Source organism: Podarcis gaigeae (genome assembly GCF_964106915.1).
Source record: "Podarcis gaigeae genome assembly, chromosome: 8".
Taxonomy (NCBI): domain Eukaryota; kingdom Metazoa; phylum Chordata; class Lepidosauria; order Squamata; family Lacertidae; genus Podarcis; species Podarcis gaigeae.
The window spans coordinates 59,572,681-59,592,699 of NC_139684.1; the positions used below are offsets into that span (position 1 = coordinate 59,572,681).

Genomic DNA, 20,019 nt, shown 5'->3' on the forward strand with positions numbered 1-20,019 from the left:
TCGGCTGCCCAGCTCCATCCCCCTCCTCTTTCTGGTGCTTCTGCTTTTCTGCTCAGGGTCCCCGAGGATCTGCGGAGCCGCGGGTTGCCGACCCCTGGCCTAGAGGAACCAGTGGGCTAGACAGAATTCAATTCGTCTGGGATGTTTTCCCACACAAATTCCACTGAAACAAATGGAGGGTGCAGAAGGCCACAGTAATGTTATTGTACGACACCCAACTATTTCAGTGAGGTTTGTGCTGTGGAACATCTTCGTGGATTGCGCCTCACATTCATCGGGGTCTACAAGTAGGTGGCCTGTGAACTTTCTGACTCCGAGCATCAAAGTATTTCAAGTTGGACCAGCAGTAACAAGCTATTTACCCTCTTCCTTGCCCCTTAGTGCTGTTTAGCGTCCAAAATTACGTTTGCCACCTGAAAGGAGGAGAAATGTATGCATTTAAACCTGCCCTTCCTCAGAAAGAGCCTTGGGCAGCTAACAACCTTTATCAATACATCTGGGGTTCCCAAAATGGTGCCTTCACTACAGTGGCGTAGCGTGGGTTGTCAGCACCCGGGGCAAGGCAAGTAATTTGCGCCCCCTAACCCATGGATTTGCGCCCCCTAACCCTAACTCCCAGATGTTGCGCCCGGTGCGGCCGGCCCCCCTGCACCCCCCACGCTACGCCACTGCTTCACCATCTGACAAGACTGCATTTCTCTTTAAAAAAGAAAGAAAAAGCTTTCATTGGTAGGGGTTGCTTGGTTGGGTGCCTGTTGTTGTTTTTTGTCTGTGCATTATTTGTTCAGGGATCCACGTTTTGTCTCTTCTTTGGGGTGAGTGTCTGAACATCACTGTTTATTCTTCTTTTGTGGAATGAGTATATTGATGTGCCCATGACAGAGCCTTAGCTTTCCAAATGTGCCCTCAGGACCCAGAAAGATTGAGGACCCCTCCAATAAATCAACATCACCAAAATCATCACGCCAAAATCACAAGGATGCCACACAAGTTGCTACAATGTGGAATAAAATGCCAGGAATTTGTTGTCTCCCAGTTAGCTCCAACCAGCTAAAAGTGCAGCACAAAACCTTTCCCACACAAAAGCAGTCCAATTCCACCCAGGCACAGCTGGTAACTTGGCAGGCCAGTGAGAAATGTCATCTCTTGAGATCAAGACAGTTTGCTCATATTTAATCTTTATTTTATTTTTTCCTCCCCTTCCTCCCCACTTTTTTCTTTCTTACCGCTTTCCTGGAAGTGTTTTCCAAGGCGCAGCCGCCTTCCCCTCTTATTACAAAGTGGCAGGGAATGAATAATTTAGCTTCCTCTAGATGATGGATGCATCCCATCACATGGGAAGGCTGAATTATTCATGGCAGGGAAAAGCAAGAGTGAGCAAGTTAGGCATCTGGGCATTTTAGAGGAGCGTTGGAAGCTGCCTTATAGCGAATCAGGCTGCCTGTTCATCTAGCTCAGTGCTGACTGCACTGACTGGCAGGGGCTCTCCAGGATTCCAGGCAGGGAATTTTTTCCCATTCCCTACTTTGAGATTCTGCTGGGGATTGAACCAAAGAGTATCTGCGCACAAAGTGGATGCTCCACCATCGGGTTGCAGCCTGTCCCACTACGGTCCCTATGGCAAGGATGAGCCACTTTGGCACAGAATGGGCAAAAGGAGACATTTACTGGGAATATGACTAAAACCTAGGCTATCCCAATGGCAGAAGCTGCCAAAGAAATTAAGTGGGGCTGCAGGTGGGGAACCTCTTCTCTGGGAGCTGAGAGTGGTGGCCATACCTGTTACTGGCCTTGCCGCACACCCTCCTTGAAGCGTGATAATGCTTTTTTACTTGCCTGGAAAGAGTGTGCGTTTGTGTGTGTAGACCTCTGCCTTGTGACATCAGCAAGCTCTAGTTTCTGAGTCCCAAAGGACACATATCAGAAAATGTCTGGGAAATAACTGGAATGGAGTGTTTTGACCATATTATGCCTGTGAAATGTCAGTTCATTTCTGGGCACAGTTTAAAGTGTTGGTTTTGGCTTTTAAAGCTGTTAATGACTTGGGAACAGATTAACTGAAAGAGCCTCCTTTTCTTGTAAGTACTTAGCCAGCTCTTAAGATCTTCAGAAACCCTAGTCTGAGTGCCCTCACCAAACAAAATGAGGTAGGCCACCACTAAGGAAAGGGACTTTTCATTCAGTAGAGGCACCCCAGTTCTAGAATAGCCTTCCCACAGATGTTTGCCTTTATGATCAGAAGAGAACCTTCCTATTTTCTCAGCTCTTTAACTTCTGTTTCACAGTCTGGGCCTCTCAGTTTTAAACTGTTTTAATTTTTCAGATCAAGCTGTTCTAGTTTTTATTGTTTTGTGCTGCATGCTAATACTGTATTATTTAAAAATGTGTTATTACAACATTATTAATATTGTATTAAAAGCTATAGTTCAGTGACAGGGCATAGTTCAGTCCTAGCTGCCATCTCTGGCCTCTCCAGATATGGTCGGGAGAGACTCCTTTCTGAAATCCTGATTTGCTGCCAGTCAGTGTAGATAATAGCTAGATGGACCCAATGGTCTGGCTTGGTATAAGGCAGCTAATGTTCCTATTTTAAGGGTGCAATCCTATGGCCTGGGAAAGGGGAGAGGGATACAACAGTACTTTAACCACTCATTGGACGCCCTCTTAGACAGGCACCCCCAAACTTGGCCCTCCAGATGTTTTGGGACTACAATTCCCATCATCCCTGACCACTGGTCCTGTTAGCTAGGGATGATGCCTGCTCTTAGAGATGCAGAAGGGGTGGATAGAGTAGCATTCTGTCTTCTTCCAGATATTTCTAGGCTTAGATTTAAAACAACAATAACATTGAAAATATTTTCCCTCCTGAAAGGGAAGCAATAAGTTTAGACACACTCAGAAGTGTGACCAAATTTCTCTTTGTTTGGGGACCTAACAGGGAACTGGAAGAGCTTAGGATAGTTCAGATCTCATCTGCTTTCCCATAAACTCCACTGTCAGTTTGGCCACAGCAGAGCAGAGGAGCCTGTGTCATTGGAGAAGGCAGCCAGGGACAGGAAGGCAGATCATGGGCCTACTGTATTCTATCAGTTTGGCACTCATACCCCTAATGGATCAAATATTTAATTCACTGGTGGTGATTCCCACAGAGACAACCTAAGGAAGAGATCCTGTATAATCTGTGCATATAGGGAGGAAACTGTATCTCAGTGGCTGGAGAACTCACTTTGCATGCAAAATGTTGAGGGTTCAATTTTTCAGCTAAAGTTTCATGGGTGATAGTCAAAGAAAGGTCTAAGTCTTGGAAGCAACCTCCCCCAACCTAGACAGTTTGGACTATAACTCCTATCAGCCCCAGCCAACATGGCCATTGATATCCTTCTAGCTGGCTGTGCCAGCCCACTTGCAGGCTCTGCCATTAGCTAACAATAAAGAAAAGAAATACGGTGATAACCATAATAACATTTTATATCCTTAGCTGTCAGTCTTTGTTTAATTATGGTAGTAAATGAAAGAACATATCAGAAGACAATGCCAAAGGACCTGCTTACGTTATATGAAAATCACAGTTGAGGTCTGGTAAATAGATCTCCTGGGCATCAAGGACAACAAAAACGATTCAAGAGCTTCCCAGAAACTTGTTTTCTGGGTGTTACAATGTTGGCTTCTAAAATAAGACTGAAAGTTACACCATCTAATGGGACTTTTCAAATGTAGATATAGCCATTGGGTATTCATTGAACAGGTAAAAATATGGCTATAGGAAATGTTTGGAGGATTTGACTAGATTTTCAGTAAGGAAATGATACATATTTTATTAAGAGCACTGTTTCTATGTACTCAAAAGTGTCCCATGGAGTCCAGTGTGTCTTTCTCCTAATTACGCTGTGGCTGAGGCTCCAAAAAGCGCCTTTTGTTATCCTCCTCTTCAGTGTGAGAAATAAGAATATCCTGCATGATTTATGTTGCTGCATTTTTTTTTATTAAAGACAATTATGGTCTGAGATGCAAAACATCTCTGTTTTCTAAAGACCCCATCTCTGTGTACTGCTTGGTACTGTCATAATTCAGGGACAAATGCCATTGACTAGGCACAGCTAAATCTAATCCATGCCATGCGAGAGAGCTAAAACAGCTCTAATGTTCAAGCTGGCGGTCAGTTCTGGCAGGGTGGGGCAGACAGCAACACTCAGCAAAGCTTTAGGGCCATGGTAGCTGGTGTCCTTCGAGACTGGCAGGGTGGAAAGCACGGAGGCAAATGGTAGATGGAGACAGGACCTATGAGAGGCAGAGCCAATTAATGCTGGTTTTGTTTCCCCCTCTTCTTGGTGGAACGCTCTGTCACAAGAGACTAGGGCCCTTCGGGACGTGACATCTTTCCGCAGGGCCTGCAAGACAGAGCTGTTCCGCCTGACCCTTATGTTTTTCCTCCCCTTACTGTTTTGATCTATGGGCTACTTTTAAAATGAGGCTGCATTTTAAATAGCATTTTAACCTGTATTTTAAATTGGTTCCCCCACCCCCCCTTTTATGTTTTCTTTGTAATTTTACTGGTGTTAGCCGCCCTGAGCCTGGCTCTGGCTGGGGAGGGTGGGGTATAAATAAATTGTTGTTGTTGTTGTTGTTATTCCCTGCGGAGTTCTGTTAGAGAAAACCTGAGATTAAGGACTTATCCACACTTCCTCTCATCCCTCTGCCCCTCCCCCCCCAGGGGAAACCACTCTTTTGTGCTCAATTGGAGCAAACAGAAAATTGAGTTTTCTCTGGATTGATGTTTGCTCTTAGTGCTAAGGAGTGGGTTTTCCCTGGGAAAGGAGTGGGGCAAGGAGGAAACTGCTTGGACCCATGCCTAGAAAGTGTGGGCCAAGTGGAAAATGGTTTGGATCCATGCTTTCTGGACACAGAGAAAATGTGGACGAGCTCTAAGGAGTAGGAAGCTGACAGCCGGGATTGCCATCACTTGGTCCTTTTTAGCTTTTTAAGAAACAGGTGAGTAAGGGGATGAGGACATGTTTACCCCCCCCCTCTCATAATACTAGAACCTGGGACTTTTGGTCTTATCCCAGCCTTTAAAATAGGTAATTATAATGTTCAAAGTGAAAAAACCATTGAGACATTGACAGTCTCTTTCCTTGGACACTCATGTCTCCTTTGTCTTCTGTTGCAGCTTCACCCTGCTGGCAAGGAGCCACTGAGATCACCTCAGGTGACCATGCTTAACGGGGAGACAAGTTCTTCCTCAGCCAGGAATGTGGTCCGGAGCTCCAGCATCAGTGGTGAGATGTACAACATTGAGAAGAGTAATGCAGGCAACCCGGATTCAGCTAGCCTCTCATCCAATAAGAAGCGGCGATCCAGCCTGGGGGCCAAGATGGTGGCTATCGTGGGGCTGTCCCAATGGAGCAAGAGTACGATGCAGCTCAACCATCCTGGTAGGGAGGCTGTCAGGGATTTTTGTGTGCTGCGAGATACCAGGGGAGGGAGACTGGAATCAGCCTTCATAGACCTGAGAGTTAAGCAGTCTCTATGTATGGAGGGCTGAGTAGGGAAGCCTCGGAGGACTCCCCTTAAGTGGAAACACTGCTTTTGATCATGCTCAGGGGCATCATTTCCTGCCATAAAGCAGAAATTTTATTCATTTCAGGAAGCAGAAGGAACTCCAAGTGTATCTGAAGAAGTGTGCATGCACACGAAAGCTCATACCAAGAAATAACTTAGTTGGTCTTTAAGGTGCTACTGGAAGGAAATTTGTTTTGTTTTGACTATGGCAGACCAACACGGCTACCTATCTGTTCCAAGTCCCATGCTACATGATAATAAATGACACTTGTAGATATGCTCAAGGACAGCCTTCCCCTTACCTGATATCCTCAGGTACTAGCCAAGGCTGATAGTAATTGTAGTCCAAAACATCTGGAAGGCACCAAGTTGAGGAAGGCTGCTCAGCCAAGCCACTGAGTAACTATAGTTACCATTTGTTAAACAGGCTGATATGCATGTCAAATTGACAAGCATCTCTGCCTAGAGAAGGAGTTACTCTTTCCTGATTTAAAAAAGTAACCACAACAAATGTTCTCGAGATACAGTTAGGTGCTTGGCAATTCCCTGAGTGGTGAGAAATGCCAAGAGATTTGGAGGCTTATGTTGTTGCTGTTGCAGTATCTAATTTATTTACATATATACCAGCAGCAGGGAGGCAAACTTGCCCCCTCCGAGGTTGCAAGTTCCATCTAACTTCCTCCCCCACCAGTGGTAGAGCATCTGCTTTGCATGCAGAAGGACTCGAGCTCAATCCCTGTCACCCCACAGGTAGAGCTAGTAAATAGTCCTGTCAGTATAAATAATACAGAGCTAGATAGACCAATGGCCTGGACTTGGTATAAGGCCCCTTCCTACATTCATATGATGCTCCTTGCTTCTTCTTCTTCTGCAGAGTCAATTAACTCCCCTCTCTCGCTTACATGCACATTTTGCCCTTTCTTTTGCCTGTGGAATAGTTTCTCCTTGCAGAATTTCATGCCACTGCTCTCCCCAGCAGATAGCTTATGCTTTTTTTTTGCTTCGGCTCGGCTGCGGGCATCAGGGTCAGCTGCTGCTATCTGGCACCATGCTTGCTAAGCTGCTGCCTTGTCCTCAGGAGTTAGGAAGGGTTAGCACATAATGGACAGCTCATGCTGGCTCAGCCACCTGCCCCTTTTCGTCCCATCTCTCGCCAGAACAGTGATCAAATTATAATCATTTAATAAGGGGAAATCCCATTCCCGTCTGTCCTCTTTCTCTTCTGCCCTCTCTCTTTTTCTTGTAACCTCTAACATCAGATGGAAGAAATCCCCTCCAGTCATTGTATATAAATCACACAAAAGGGTTCACAGTAGGATACCGAACAAGCCAAGTGGCTGAGCTACATCCCTAAGGTTTTGCAGCATGCCTCCCCAAAGGACTTTGGAGAAAGGCCCTGCCACACCCTCGCAGCCAAAGAAAGTTTCACTCTGTTTTGCATGCAATCAGTGTGTTTATTCCTCTGTTTGAGGGACAGGGAGTCTCTTTCATTGTAAGTGCCACACTTGCTTCTGGAAACCAGTGGTGGATGGGGCCAGAGGCATAAAGGAGAATAGCAATTAATGTAAACTAGCAAGAAGCTAACTTCTACACCCACACCCACACTCATCTATTTCTTCCATCCTAGGACTGGATATTTGTGTGGAGGGGCTGTGGGTTCCATTCAGTTCTAGCCAAAACAAATTACTGAGCTCAGAATTCATTATTTATGACGTCTGTCTGTCTTCTGCACCAGGCTCTGGTCTTTGGATCTCAGGGTTCTAGTGAAAAACAAGCCTCTCATTTCATAAAACAGTATCTATCAGCAGTTAAACACTTTAGAGCAGCCTTCCTCTACCTGGTGCTCTCTGGATGTTTTGTACAACAGCTCCCATCAGCTCCAGCTACTATGGCCTTTTTCACTCTGGCAAGAATCCTGGAAGTTGGGAGCTGCTCCTCTTCTTACCATTTGAGTTGAGGACCACCTGAATGGCTTAATTAAAAGGGGGAAGGCGTGCCTCCTCCATCATCTGTACAAAGGAATAAAGGAGAAGGGGCTAGGAGTCTGGTGCCCTTGTCAGTTAAACAAAATCATGTGGTGGGGAGGGGCCTGCTTTCCATGTCAAAGGTTGCCAGTTCAGTCCCAGGAAATCCGAAGAGCCATTGCTAATCAGTGTAATGCTAGCCCGGAAGGAACAATCATCTGAGTTGGTATATGGCAGCTTCCTATGTTCTCATGAGTGGCAAAGGTAACAAGTGACATACCTGTGCAAATTGAAACAGATGTTAAACTTGTTTTGGTTGGACCAAAGACTGGGGAGATATAACAAGGGCATCACAGAATGATCCTGGACTCTGTATCTCAGCCTATTCTACCTTAAAGAATTGTTGCTGCAAGAATAAAAAGGGGGCACTGAACTCCTTAGAGAAGGGGTGTTGTAAAAACACATGCAACATAATTGAGCAGGAGATCAAAGCAAAGGGGAATATGTCTCAGTAGAGATGCATATTTTGCAAATAAACAAAAAGGCTTTCATGCATTCAGCAATTGCATGCAAGTCATTTTTGTTATGCAATTGCATTTTGAAACTTTAGGCTTTGAATACCTACAAGGCATGGGACAGTGGGCAGTATCTTCTGTGACCTGCCCTTCTGCATTTGGCATCATGAATTTTCAAAAGGGACCATCAAGTGGAACTGCTGAAGGGGTGTGGAAAATGCTCTTTCAGAAGAAAAGGAGCTTGACAACTATTACAGCTTCAGGAAATTTTTATTTGCCTAAAATAGATATTTGGGGGAAAGCCTGAAAAATAATAATATGAAGAGCCCATTATAATCTTGGAAGTTTTTCAAAGTCGCCCTTTGCATTATTATAGTTCTGGTATTTGCTGGCATTTCATGGTTCAGCTGTGATTTGAAAAGAAGGAGTTTATTTGGAGCTTTTTAAGACTTGCACATCTGAGATGTATCCAAAGGGTTGTAATTATCCGCAGAAAGGCTAAGAAAAGAAAGAGCAAAAATAAATAAGTTAAAATGGTGAAGAACATAGCTCAGTAATGTGGAACCCCAAAGCAACATTCTCAAATTCTACTGAACATGAAGAAATACTGCCAGTTTAGCTGGAGAAAAGGTGATGCATAAGAATTTTAGATATGAAGAAAAAAATCCAGTGCTCATTGCCCACATGGAACAAGGAGCAGAGACACCAACCCAGGTTCACCTTTGGTGGAGTGAATCAAACTTTCCCAAACTGGTGCCATCCAGTTGTTTTAGCCTCTAGCCATGCTGGCTGAGGCTGATGGAAGATGAGGTCCAGGACAGCTGGAGGGGACCGAGCTGGGAAAAGGCCTCTTTCCCACAAATGACTATTGTGCAGCAGGGGAAATTATTTATCAAACCATTTATATCAGGCATGGGGCACATATGGCCCTCCAGATGTTTTTTGCCTACAACTTCCATCATTCCTGACCATTGGTTATGGTGGTTGGGACTGATGGGAGTTAGAGTCCACATGTTGCCCATGTCTGGTTTATATATTGTCTTTTAGCTTCAAAAGAACCTCCCAGACCAGTTTACAGCTTTAAAATCACAGTGAGATTAAACCAGAGCACATTAAACATGCCAATAAAAAGCAAATAATAATAATAAAGTATGTGTTAAAATAAGTCAGAAGCTTGGTGGAAAAAAGCTCATCTTTCCACCTAAAAATCATTTTTTAAAGTGCCATTCTAATGTCCCTTGCATGTGTGTGGGGAAGGGGTGGCAGTTCTACAGAGAATGTAGAACCACTAAAACTTGCTTCATGAACAACCAAATACCTCTTGGTGATAGAACACAGCCTCCAAAGGTTTATGCAGAATGAGGTGATCCTTCAAATACCTGGTCCCTAGGTAAAGGTAAAGGGACCCCTGACCATTAGGTCCAGTCTTGACTGACTATGGGGTTGTGGCGCTCATCTCACTTTATTGGCTGAGGGAGCCGGCGTACAGCTTCCGGGTCATGTGGCCAGCATGACTAAGCTGCTTCTAGTGAATCAGAACAGTGCACGGAAACGCCGTTTACCTTCCCGCTCGAGCGGTACCTATTTATCTACTTGCACATTGACGTGCTTTCAAACTGCTAGGTTGGCAGGAGCAGGGACTGAGCAACAGGAGCTCACCCCGCCGCGGGGATTCGAACCACTGACCTTCTGATCGGCAAGTCCTAGGCTCTGTGGTTTAACCCACAGTGCCACCCGCGTCCCTAGACATTCCATTTTTCAAAGGAAAAAAAACACCTGCCGACTTTGATTTTTGAGAAGCATGATCTCACAATAGGTGGGGATCTATTTCCAGATTTTGGAATGCAATACTCATCAAGGGTTGAGCACTATCACCTTCTAGCTCTTGGAAGCGGGGACAGAGAAACAATTTGAATGTGGCAGAGATGATCACAGTGATAGAGAGATTGGGGGAGATGGGAGATGAGAGAGAGAGATAGCCCTGAGAGTTTTTGTCTAGAGTTGGCTGATGATGAAGCAGCTGTGGGTATTGTGGCCTTCCCTGGAAATCTGGGAGATTTTCTGCCTTCTGGAGAGTATCTGTTTCCAATAAGCTCAGCTTGAATATTTGTAATTAAAACATATGTTATAAAAATGTCAATAGATCACTGTCCTAATCCATAGGCAAGTGAATTCTGCAGTGATGCCCCTGAACTTCTTGCTGTTCAGGGAAATAAGGAACCAAGTGGCAATATATAAAGATGCCCAAACATCTCTTCTTACAGAATGAGTACAGAATTCTGGCCCATTAGGCGTTCTCCTGAATCCAATGGCTTTGCCAATATTCTAGCAGCCACCTAGAAAAGGTCGGAAGCTTAGAGCTGAGCTGATGTCCCTTGGTGCTCAGTATTGTATTATTACATCTTATGTCCCCTGCTCTAGATGAGCTGCACAGCCTCTGGGGCAAAGAAGTGAGACATAATTCAGTTTCTGTTGTGCTTGCAACCCCCCCATACTCTGAAGCTGCTGGATTAGCATGGGCCGAGGGTGCTGGCTGTTTGTATGGCATAGGTGCCCACCTACAGGGAACTGGACCAGACACGAAAGCAGCAGTTTTGAGTTTCTACCCTCTTGAGTGTTGAGCAGAAAACTAGAAGCATCTGTGCCTTCCTTTCCCCCTCCCCTGTCAATCTCATCCAATGGGGAGGGGGGTTACAAATCAGTAACACTTTGCCTTGCTGTCCATGGTGCTGAGCTTTTATAAGTAGGGAATGCATGTCTTCTGAGATATAGAGTTGTAATCAACCAAGTTCTATTCTGAGTAGACCTGCTGAAATTAATGGGTCTAAGTTAGGCATCTTCAGTTCAATGAGTCTACTCTGAGTAAGCCTAGCAACAAATACAAACTATAGTGCAAGTGTGGGGAACATTTGACTCTCCAGATGTTACTGAACTACAGCTCCCATTAGCCCCAGAAAGCATGGTCAATGGTCAGGGATGTTGGGACTTGTCATTCAGGAGCATTCAGAGGGCCAAAGGTTCCCCACACTTGCTGCAATGTTCTGGATTTAGACCAGAATCTCGAACTGCTCCTGCTCTGTTTGCATACAAGTCATTTTCAGGAAAGTTAATTTCTGACTCTATTTATTCTCCCACCCTGCAAATCTTGAATCCAGGCAAATTGCAGCATGAAGGAGGGGGAAAAAAGAAGCACAGAGGTTCAGCTGTAAATTAGTGTCAATGCAAATGGGGTTAATTAATCCTTGCCATGGATTTGCCCACACTGTGTTCTGATCATGAAGCAAAATAGAATGGGGGTGGCAGGACTTTTATCCTCCATGGCTTATTAGGAAATAGCTCTCTTATGCCAAGTCAGACCATTGATCCACCTAGCCTGGTACGGTCTACCCTCTGGACTTTGGGCTATAACTCCTATCATCCCTATCCATTGTCCATGCTAGTTGGGACTGATGAGAGCTGCGGTCCAAGACACCTAGAGGGCACCAGATTTGGGCAGGTTGCTTCATTCTAACTGGCAACTCAATGTAGCTGCAGTTCCCTCTCAGGACCAGCAGCACTGGGATACCAGGTACTCCTTAGTTTGAGCCTTACAGTGTTTGCCCCCTCCCCCGTGGCTTAATCACTGGCTTGAGCAGCATCCTAACTTAGGTTTGAGGGAGCCTGAGAGCATCATACTAGGAAGGGAATCCTGTCCAGGCACTGATTGTGTCATTTGGTTTCCTCAGAACACTCACTGGAGATTTCTTGGCATTTGGGGTGTTTAAGCCTCCCTCCTGCATGTCATGGGCTGGATTTTGTGGGCGTATCTGTGGGGTTGATTTCTCGATAGACAGTAGGAATGGGATACCTGTATACTCTTGGGCTCCAACTCCTACCATCCCCATGGCCAATAGTTGGGAATGATGGGAGTTGTAGTTCAGCAACATTTGCAGGTTTGCAGATATCCCATCCCTGATCTAGGGAGACTTGGCATGCCAACATTCCTGGGGATGGTTCGGCTCCCCACTGCTGGCATTCCTTCCGCTGGTGAGCAACTCCGGGAGGGAGGGAGGTGCAGTCATGAGCAGCTGGTAGTCAGGCCATGCTCTGTGGGGATGAATCACAGTCAACAGGACCAGAGGAACTGCCATGTCAGATCAGGCCACTGGCCCGTCTCATTTCCCTTCCCATGACAGGCTTACGCTTCAGAAGAAACAAAGCAGCCGGCCTCCACGTTCTGCTCCTTCCTCCCACAATGCTGTTTGCCGTGGTACTGGATGTGTGTGGGTGGTGGACTCCAGCAGATTCTCTCCTGACCTTTAAATCAGTTGACTTATGTCCTGCAATGGTCTAGTTTAAATTCTCCCAGAAATGCCTCCTGAGTGACTGTAAACCAAATTGTCTGGTAACCGTGAATGAAGATGGGAGTGAGGGGGCTCTCCAGTCTAGCGCAAAGGTTCACAGATGCTTGTTATTAACACAATAAGTTATTCTGTTGTACAAAAGGAATCCTCTCTAGGTTTCTAAATAGTTAAGTATTTGATGGAGAACAACAGGCGTTTCATAATGGGCATTTTGTACTGCTCCTTGACTAAAGAGCCACATTAGAAAGTATCCTAGAATTAAAGAATCATAGAATTGCAAAGTTGGAAGGGATCCTGAGGGTCATCTAGCCCAACTCTCTGTTGTGCAGAAATCTCGACTAAAGCATCCAAGACAGATGGCCATCCAACCTTTGCTTAAAACCTCCAAGGAAGGAGAGTTCACCACCATCTTAGGGAATCCGTTCCACTGTCAAACAGTTCTTGCCACCAGAAAGTTCTTCCTGATGTTTAACCATACCCAACTCCCTCTACCATTCCTCATAAGGTTTAGTTTCCAGATCCTTGATCATCTTAGTCACCCTTCTCTCCACACATTCCAGACTGTCAACATCCTTCTTGGACACAGAATTGGACACAAGACTCCAGGTGTGGTCCGACCAAGGCAGAATAAAGCGGTATTATCTGAAAACGATACTTCTCTTGATGCAGCCAAGAATAGCAATAGCTTTTTTTGCTGCTGCATCACACATTTTGAGTGATACAAGACAGCTAGGGGAACTAAGGTCAGCTTTGATTAGCAGAAGCTAACACTTTCCTTCCCCAACCTGGAACCCTCCAGATGTTTTGGGCTACAATTTCCATCCACCTAAGCCAGCACAGTCAGTGGTCATGGATTATTGGAGTAATTGTCCAAACATCTGTAGGTTGGGGGTGGCTGGTTGCCATATAAGAACAGATCTGTGTAAAATTTGCATATGCAAATTATTTATATAGTTGAAAATTTAGGACCAATATAATTTAAATGAACATCCAGTGCACTGTCCCATAGTGGGGAAGGCTGTGACCTGGGGGCATGGTGTGCTTGCTGGCAATGCACTAACAGTTGATGCACAGTTTCAAGGTTCCTTCTCTCCTGTCTCAGGTTCTTTATCTTGAAACAGGACACTTTCAAATAGAGGACTGTCCTCTTTAGTGCAAGACATATGGTCACCCTAAGGCCATCTCTGGTTCTGCTTTGTCCTTTCTTCCAGGCCTGCTCCTCCCATAAGGGCCTGGCGGTATGATTTATGCCAGACTCTCCCTGGGGAACAGCCTGCTGAAGGATGCTGGCACAGACAGATTAGTATTAGTGAGCAAAAGAGAGAGCATAAGCCTGCTCTGGGAGGAAGGTAGGTACTGGGGAGGGGGTTGACAAGGAGAGGAAGGGTTGTCATGGCAACTCTGTGAATGATTGTGTGAAGTGCTGATTAGGACAGAAATTAGGGGGCCAAAAGGAGCCTGGATGGTCTTGCTCAGTGGTGCACACAACTTCTTTTGCTTCTGTTCTGAAAATTATCCTTATCTACACCAGACTCCTTCATTCCCTCTCTAGGGGCGCCCCGTTTTAAAGCAGTCTGTGCTCCTGCATCTGTAAGAGAAATTTAGCAGCTTTGTTTTGCTGTCCAACTGCCCACACCTCAGTCTGTGGCAGCATGGTCATGAGTCAACACCAGCTGGCTTCTGAATCACATCTGCCTTGGTGTGAGGCAGTCATGTGGATGGCCCCTACATCAGACAACACAGCATCCAAGCTTTAGAGCCTAAGGTTACCCAGATGCAAACTGGAAAGCCCTGTTTGCCTTTTATTTGTTGGTTGGCTTGTTTTAGTAATTACATTTGCATCCCGCCTGGGTGGGAGCCCGGGGTGGCAAACACAAAAGTGGTAAAATAAAAACAATTTTTAAAATGTAAAACAGTCACATACCCTCATATCTAACAATTTTGAGGTTGCCAGAAATAGTCTTTCAGCTAAAAGATGTCTGGGAAAGCAGAAACATATTAAAATTCCAACTGAAAGCCAGTAATGAGGGAAAGAGACATCTCACCAAAGATCATTCTACAAAGGAGCTGCTACCAAGAAGTCCCTGTAATGGGTCAGTGCCAACTGGGAAGCACCCGGTGGCAGCACCTCCAGCAGGGCCTCCCGTGTTGCTTGTAGGGCCTGAGATGGTTGGTACTGAGGGGAGGCACTCTTTTAGGTCCTTAGGTCTCAAGTAATTTAGGGCTTTGCATGTCAGGCCTGAAACCTTGAATTGGGCCCTTATAAAGCAGGAGCTGTGTGCTCTTCCACTCCTGCCTCTTCTCTACACCACCCTTCCCTCTGCTTTCCATCCCTTCCTGCAGCAGGTCAAAGGCTGCTGCAGATGGAGGTAGAGAAGGACAAAAGAGCTGAGGGGAAAGATGGGCTTGAGCCTCCAAACAGGTTCTTTTGTCTCTAGGATTGCCACCTGACCAGGGAAAAAGCAGCCTGCTCTGTTCCTGTGCTTTTAACTGATGCTTGATAAACAGTTCAAACCACTGCCAAAGGTACAATTTTGGTAGCTAGTTCAGAAATTGGAAAACTAGTGCCTTGCATTGTTGGAATTTGACATTAAGTTGAATTTAGCATCTAGGCCCGGGAGAACAAACCTTTATCAATCCAAGGTTCCCTCATTTGCAACCTCCAAGGGGCCATGTGCAGGTGGTGGGCAGGGCCAGAGGAATAAATGGTCAAAGAAACAGTGAGCAGTATACAAAGAGTTGTATTCCAGCCAAACAAAAGTCACCAAGGTCTACAAACACTAGGGCTGCCACATCTTGAAGAGCAAATAGAGTACGGCCCCAGCCGCTGCCAGCCCGAGTGGGGAAAAGAGGTGCGGGGGCTACCACACCACTTGCCTCTTTTCCTGACTTGGGCTGGCAGTGGCCGCAGCGTGCAAAGCAGCCTGAACCCGAGCCGCCCAAGCCCAATCCCCCCTCTAAAACCCAGACATTACATTTAAAATGTAAACATCCACCAGGATAAGCATATTGGCCCCCCAAAAGAGGACATGTTCGGGTTTTGCCGGACATATGGCAACCCTAACAAATGCATCATTCAGGCAAATGAGAATCGGCATCATCATCATGTTCAAGGACATTCTAGCCAGCCCAAAACACTCAAGGAAGGCATGAAGCAGGGCCAGTGAAGTGTGTGGCCTGGGGAGGGAAATGAGGGCTAGTTAGGTAGGATTAGAGGGTTGCATTTGACCCCCAGGCCTCAGGTTCCCCACTCCTGATCTAGACCAAATTGCTATCTCTGCTGGGTAGGGTTCAATAGAATTTTAATCAAAAACATACGGAAGACACCAGGGTGGAGAAGGTTAGATGCTGCCTTGCCACCAAGGATCTAGAGGAGGGAGACGTATTATCAGTAAGATGGGCTCACCTTCCTCTTTGTTTGGCTCCGAGATACACAGAAGTGCCTGAGTTTGGAGCTGGAAGGGTTTAAAAATAGCTCTTTTATTTTGGATTCTCCAGAGGCCTGGCAGGAGGCTTGTCCGCGTGAGGCTTCATTGCGCAATCTGTGACAGCCTCAACGAGTTGCTCTTGAGCCCCCAAATATTGTGAGTGGTGCTGGTAGCTCAGTGAGGAGGAGGCTGCTAATGAGTGGAAAGAAGTACAATCTCTTGCACAGAGGCAAGCCTTTTTGATAGGGCTGGGGAAGTTTTCTTAGGCTCAGTTCTGAATTGAGTCACATAAAATGAGCTGATTTGGGATTTCTTTGGACCCATCTTGAATAGCTTGGGTCTATTCTGGAGACTAGGACGTGGGTGGTGCTGTGGGTTAAACCACAGAGCCTAGGGCTTGCCAATCAGAAGGTCGGCGGTTCGAATCCCCGCGACGGGGTGAGCTCCCATTGCTCAGTCCCTGCTCCTGCCAACCTAGCAGTTCGAAAGCACGTCAAAGTGCAAGTAGATAAATAGGTACTGCTCTGGCGGGAAGGTAAACGGCGTTTCCGTGCACTGCTCTGGTTTGCCAGAAGCGGTTTAGTCATGCTGCCCACATGACCTGGAAGCTGTACGCCGGCTCCCTTGGCCGATAAAGCAAGATGAGCGCCGCAACCCCAGAGTCGGTCATGACTGGACCTAATGGTCAGGGGTCCCTTTACCCTTTATTCTGGAGACTCCCAAGTTTTGTCACACTCCTGATGATATCATTGCAGACATGACCAGCTCTAGGGACCTTTTCTCCTCCACCACCCAAATCCATGGCTATATCTGGGTGGCACAGCACATGCTTTGCTCACAGAAAGTCAATCCCCAGCATCCCTAGAGTGGGCTGAGAAAAATGCTTTCTGAAACACTGGAGAGCCACTGACACTCAGCATAGACAACACTAAACAAGATGGAGTATTGGTCTGGCTTCGTATAAGGCTTTAGGTTCCTTTGCAAGCCCTCTCTTTCCATTGTCCCTGTTTCTCAGAAATGATACGGGGTGCTGCTCTGGCAGTGGCACCACTGTGGGTACAAAGGACTCCTGGATCCTGCGTAGCCTTTGGTAGCCTTATCCTCCATGAATTTGTTTAATACTTTTGTGCAATCGTAATACAAGTTGCTGGCCATCACTACACCCTGTGGGAGAGAACTGCACAGTTTAACTATGTGCTATAAGAAGAAGAAAATATACCTCTTTGCCTGTCCTGAATCTTCCAATGCCCAGCTTTCTTGCATGGCCCCAGCTGAGTTCTAGCATAATGAGACTGTGCACGTGCAGGATCTTGTTTTTCATTCTGAGCCAGCAAAGAATTTGGAGGACAAATGCAGCTCACTTCATCATACATCCAAGCATTTTGAGCTTGCTCCAGAGGGCAATGTTAAGTATTTCATCACTGAAAGATCAACTGAGCACATTAAAGGCCTTTTGAACTTTTTTTTTAATATAAAAAATATTGGTTGTGAATAATTTATCAAAGGGCCAGGGACTGGCAATGCAGGGATCAGAAATCTGTTGTAGGGAGTGCGCAGTGTGAATCTGCTTTGCTCTCATCTGCTTTCAAGTATTCGCAAGCGATGCCACCCTTGATTCTCCCCTTCCAGAGCCTGGGGGTCTGCAAGTCAGGGACTGTTTCTAAGTGGTTAATCTTGTCTGCTCTACTGTCCCTATCTGAGGGAAAGGTCAGTTGTAAAGGGCAGGTAAACAGCATAGCTGAAGCACAAAGTGGAGTCTTGCTTTGGTGAGCCATCCAGAGGGAAAATTCACTCTCTTGTAACTCTCTTTGAATTACAGCTTGGCCACAGGGGATGGGGGTGGGGAACACACTAATGGAGACATATTTGCTCCTCCAGGTTAATTGCTGTGGATTCTGATGTTGGCTAGTCGTCTGATTTCAGTTGTGGTTGTGCAGTAGAATTATCAACTTTTTTGTTTTAACTTAGGACAAAGTGCCACATTTCGAAAATTCTCCCCAGATGTCAATTCTGCCTTTTAAATCCCGGTAATGTCCGGACATACGGCAGCCCTGTTTTAACCATAGCCCACCCTTGTACATTTAGCAGTAGATGAATTGGAGGTGTTTCTATCCCTGTTCTGAAAAGCATCACTTGCTAACACCTAAAGCAAAAGCACAGAGCAAGTGCTCCCCTCTCCCCACTATGGTGGTGCAGAACATGAACTGCGAACCAGGAAATCCCTGAGTGAATATTAACCTCAGCAATGAATTCACTTGCTAGCCTTAGGCATGATACTGTCCCACACTTGTGTGACTAGCCTCTGACCCACCAAGCTGAAGGCAGCCCACTGGGGGATCAACATTTTTGCTCCCTCCTTGGGACACCACAGGCCACGGAATTGTGAGCGAGTTGTGCCAGTAGGCTGTGTACAACTCAGTGGTCACCGATTCTGCAAACCTGCCCCATTTTCTCAGCCTTAGTTTACCATGCCTCAGTCTGCAACATGGGATGGGGGATACGATCATGCTAAAATATAAACAGATTGTCAGAATCTGTATATAAATTGACAGGTGATGGAAAAGGAAATGTCTAACTTAGTGTGTTAGACATTCTGTTACAGTATGCAAAAGTATACTACAAGACATATTCATTTTATACCAGTTTAGTGGTTTCCCCCAGATAATTCTGGGAGTTGTCATTTGATGAGAATTCTTTGTTGTTTAGCTTCCCCCACCAGACTTTCCATGTCTGGGGCGGGGTGTGTGTGTGTGTGTGTGTGTTAAAAAGCATTAACTAAGTTTAATAGTGTGATGGGAAAGAGGAGGAGCTTTGTTCCTCATGGAAAAAAAGATGTGCATTTTGCATACCTAGTGTTAAAGGTTGACATGGTTGAAGGCCCATATCCATTGACCAGAGCCCTCTTAGCCAGCTCCTCCTCTTTCCCATCACTTCTTCAGATACACACTTTAACTAAGTGTGTATCTGAAGAAGTGTGCATGCACACGAAAGCTCATACCAAGAACTAACTTAGTTGGTCTTTAAGATGCCACTGGAAGGAATTTTTTTGTTTTGACTATGGCAGACCAACACGGCTACCTATCTGTAAGTTTAAGTCTGTATTAGATGTTAATGATGTTGTAATTTTCAAATGGAAAGGCGGGGTATAAATTTTTAATTAATAAATGACATTGTGGCGTAGATGCACCCAAAGAGCAATCCTCAATAATTTGATGGACCTTAAGGCGTCTTGAAACCAATAATAACCCAACCATGGGCACTTTTAAAGTCTCTGAAATCTACTGCCCCTCTCAAGTATAATGATTTCTTTCTTTCAGATGGTGGGCCAAAAAAGCTTCGTAGTAACATCCGCAGGAGTACGGAGACTGGCATTGCTGTGGAGATGAGGAACAGGGTCACCCGGCAAGGCAGTCGGGAGTCAACTGATGGAAGCACCAATAGTAACAGCTCCGATGGCACGTAAGGCCCAGTGGCAGTGAAGGCCACTTTTCTATGTAGGGCAGATGTCCCACATCTTTTTGTAAATGGCTTTCAGGTTTTACAATCAAGTGGTATATAAATTTTATGAAATAAAATAAACATAAATAAGCATAAGCACAGGAGAGACAGATTACACAGTCGTTCCCCAGCGGCTTGGTTTTTTCTTTTAGTGATCTACTGTTGGCGGCTCATAAATGGGACAAAGGCATAAGAGGAACAGGAAGCATGATGCCCTGCTGCTTCCTGTTCCCCTACTCCTCTGCATTATCAAAAACACATTCCTCAACAGAAGCTTCTGCAAGAAAAGTGAATGAAACATGAGATAGTTGGCCTGTCTTTTCCTGCTTTGCTTCACCATCATGTCTGAAACCACCCTGTGGCATGAGGAAGGAAGGAAGGAAGAAAGGAAGGAAGGAAGGAAGGAAGGAAGGAAGGAAGGAAGGAAGGAAGGAAGGAAGGGAGGGGCAAATGAAGAAGTGACTCACACGCCTTACCCTCCCAGGCTTTATCTGAAGGCAGGGGATGCATTTCTTCTGAGGGAGATAAGTCCTCACACAGAAGACCCCTTTGTTCCTCATGGAAAAAAAGATGTGCATTTTCCAGACCTAGTGTTAAAGGTTGACATGGTTGAAGGCCCATATCCATTGACCAGAGCCCTCTTAGCCAGCTCCTCCTCTTTCCCATCACAACCTGCTTGTTCACCCAACTCTCAGGCAGGATGAGCAGGTGG

At 45.7% G+C, this 20,019-nt stretch overlaps 1 protein-coding gene across 3 annotated transcripts in view; it reads left to right on the forward strand.

The window, feature by feature from the left end:
- RIMS3 (regulating synaptic membrane exocytosis 3) overlaps positions 1 to 20,019 on the forward strand; it is a 59,136-nt gene that overhangs the window by 28,675 nt on the left and 10,442 nt on the right. For all 3 annotated transcript variants that reach the window (XM_083751883.1, XM_083751885.1, XM_083751884.1), the window contains exons 2-3: positions 5,168 to 5,432; positions 19,127 to 19,268. In XM_083751883.1, the coding sequence (XP_083608009.1) occupies positions 5,168 to 5,432; positions 19,127 to 19,268 (407 nt within the window). The remainder of the gene's footprint in view (positions 1 to 5,167; positions 5,433 to 19,126; positions 19,269 to 20,019) is intronic.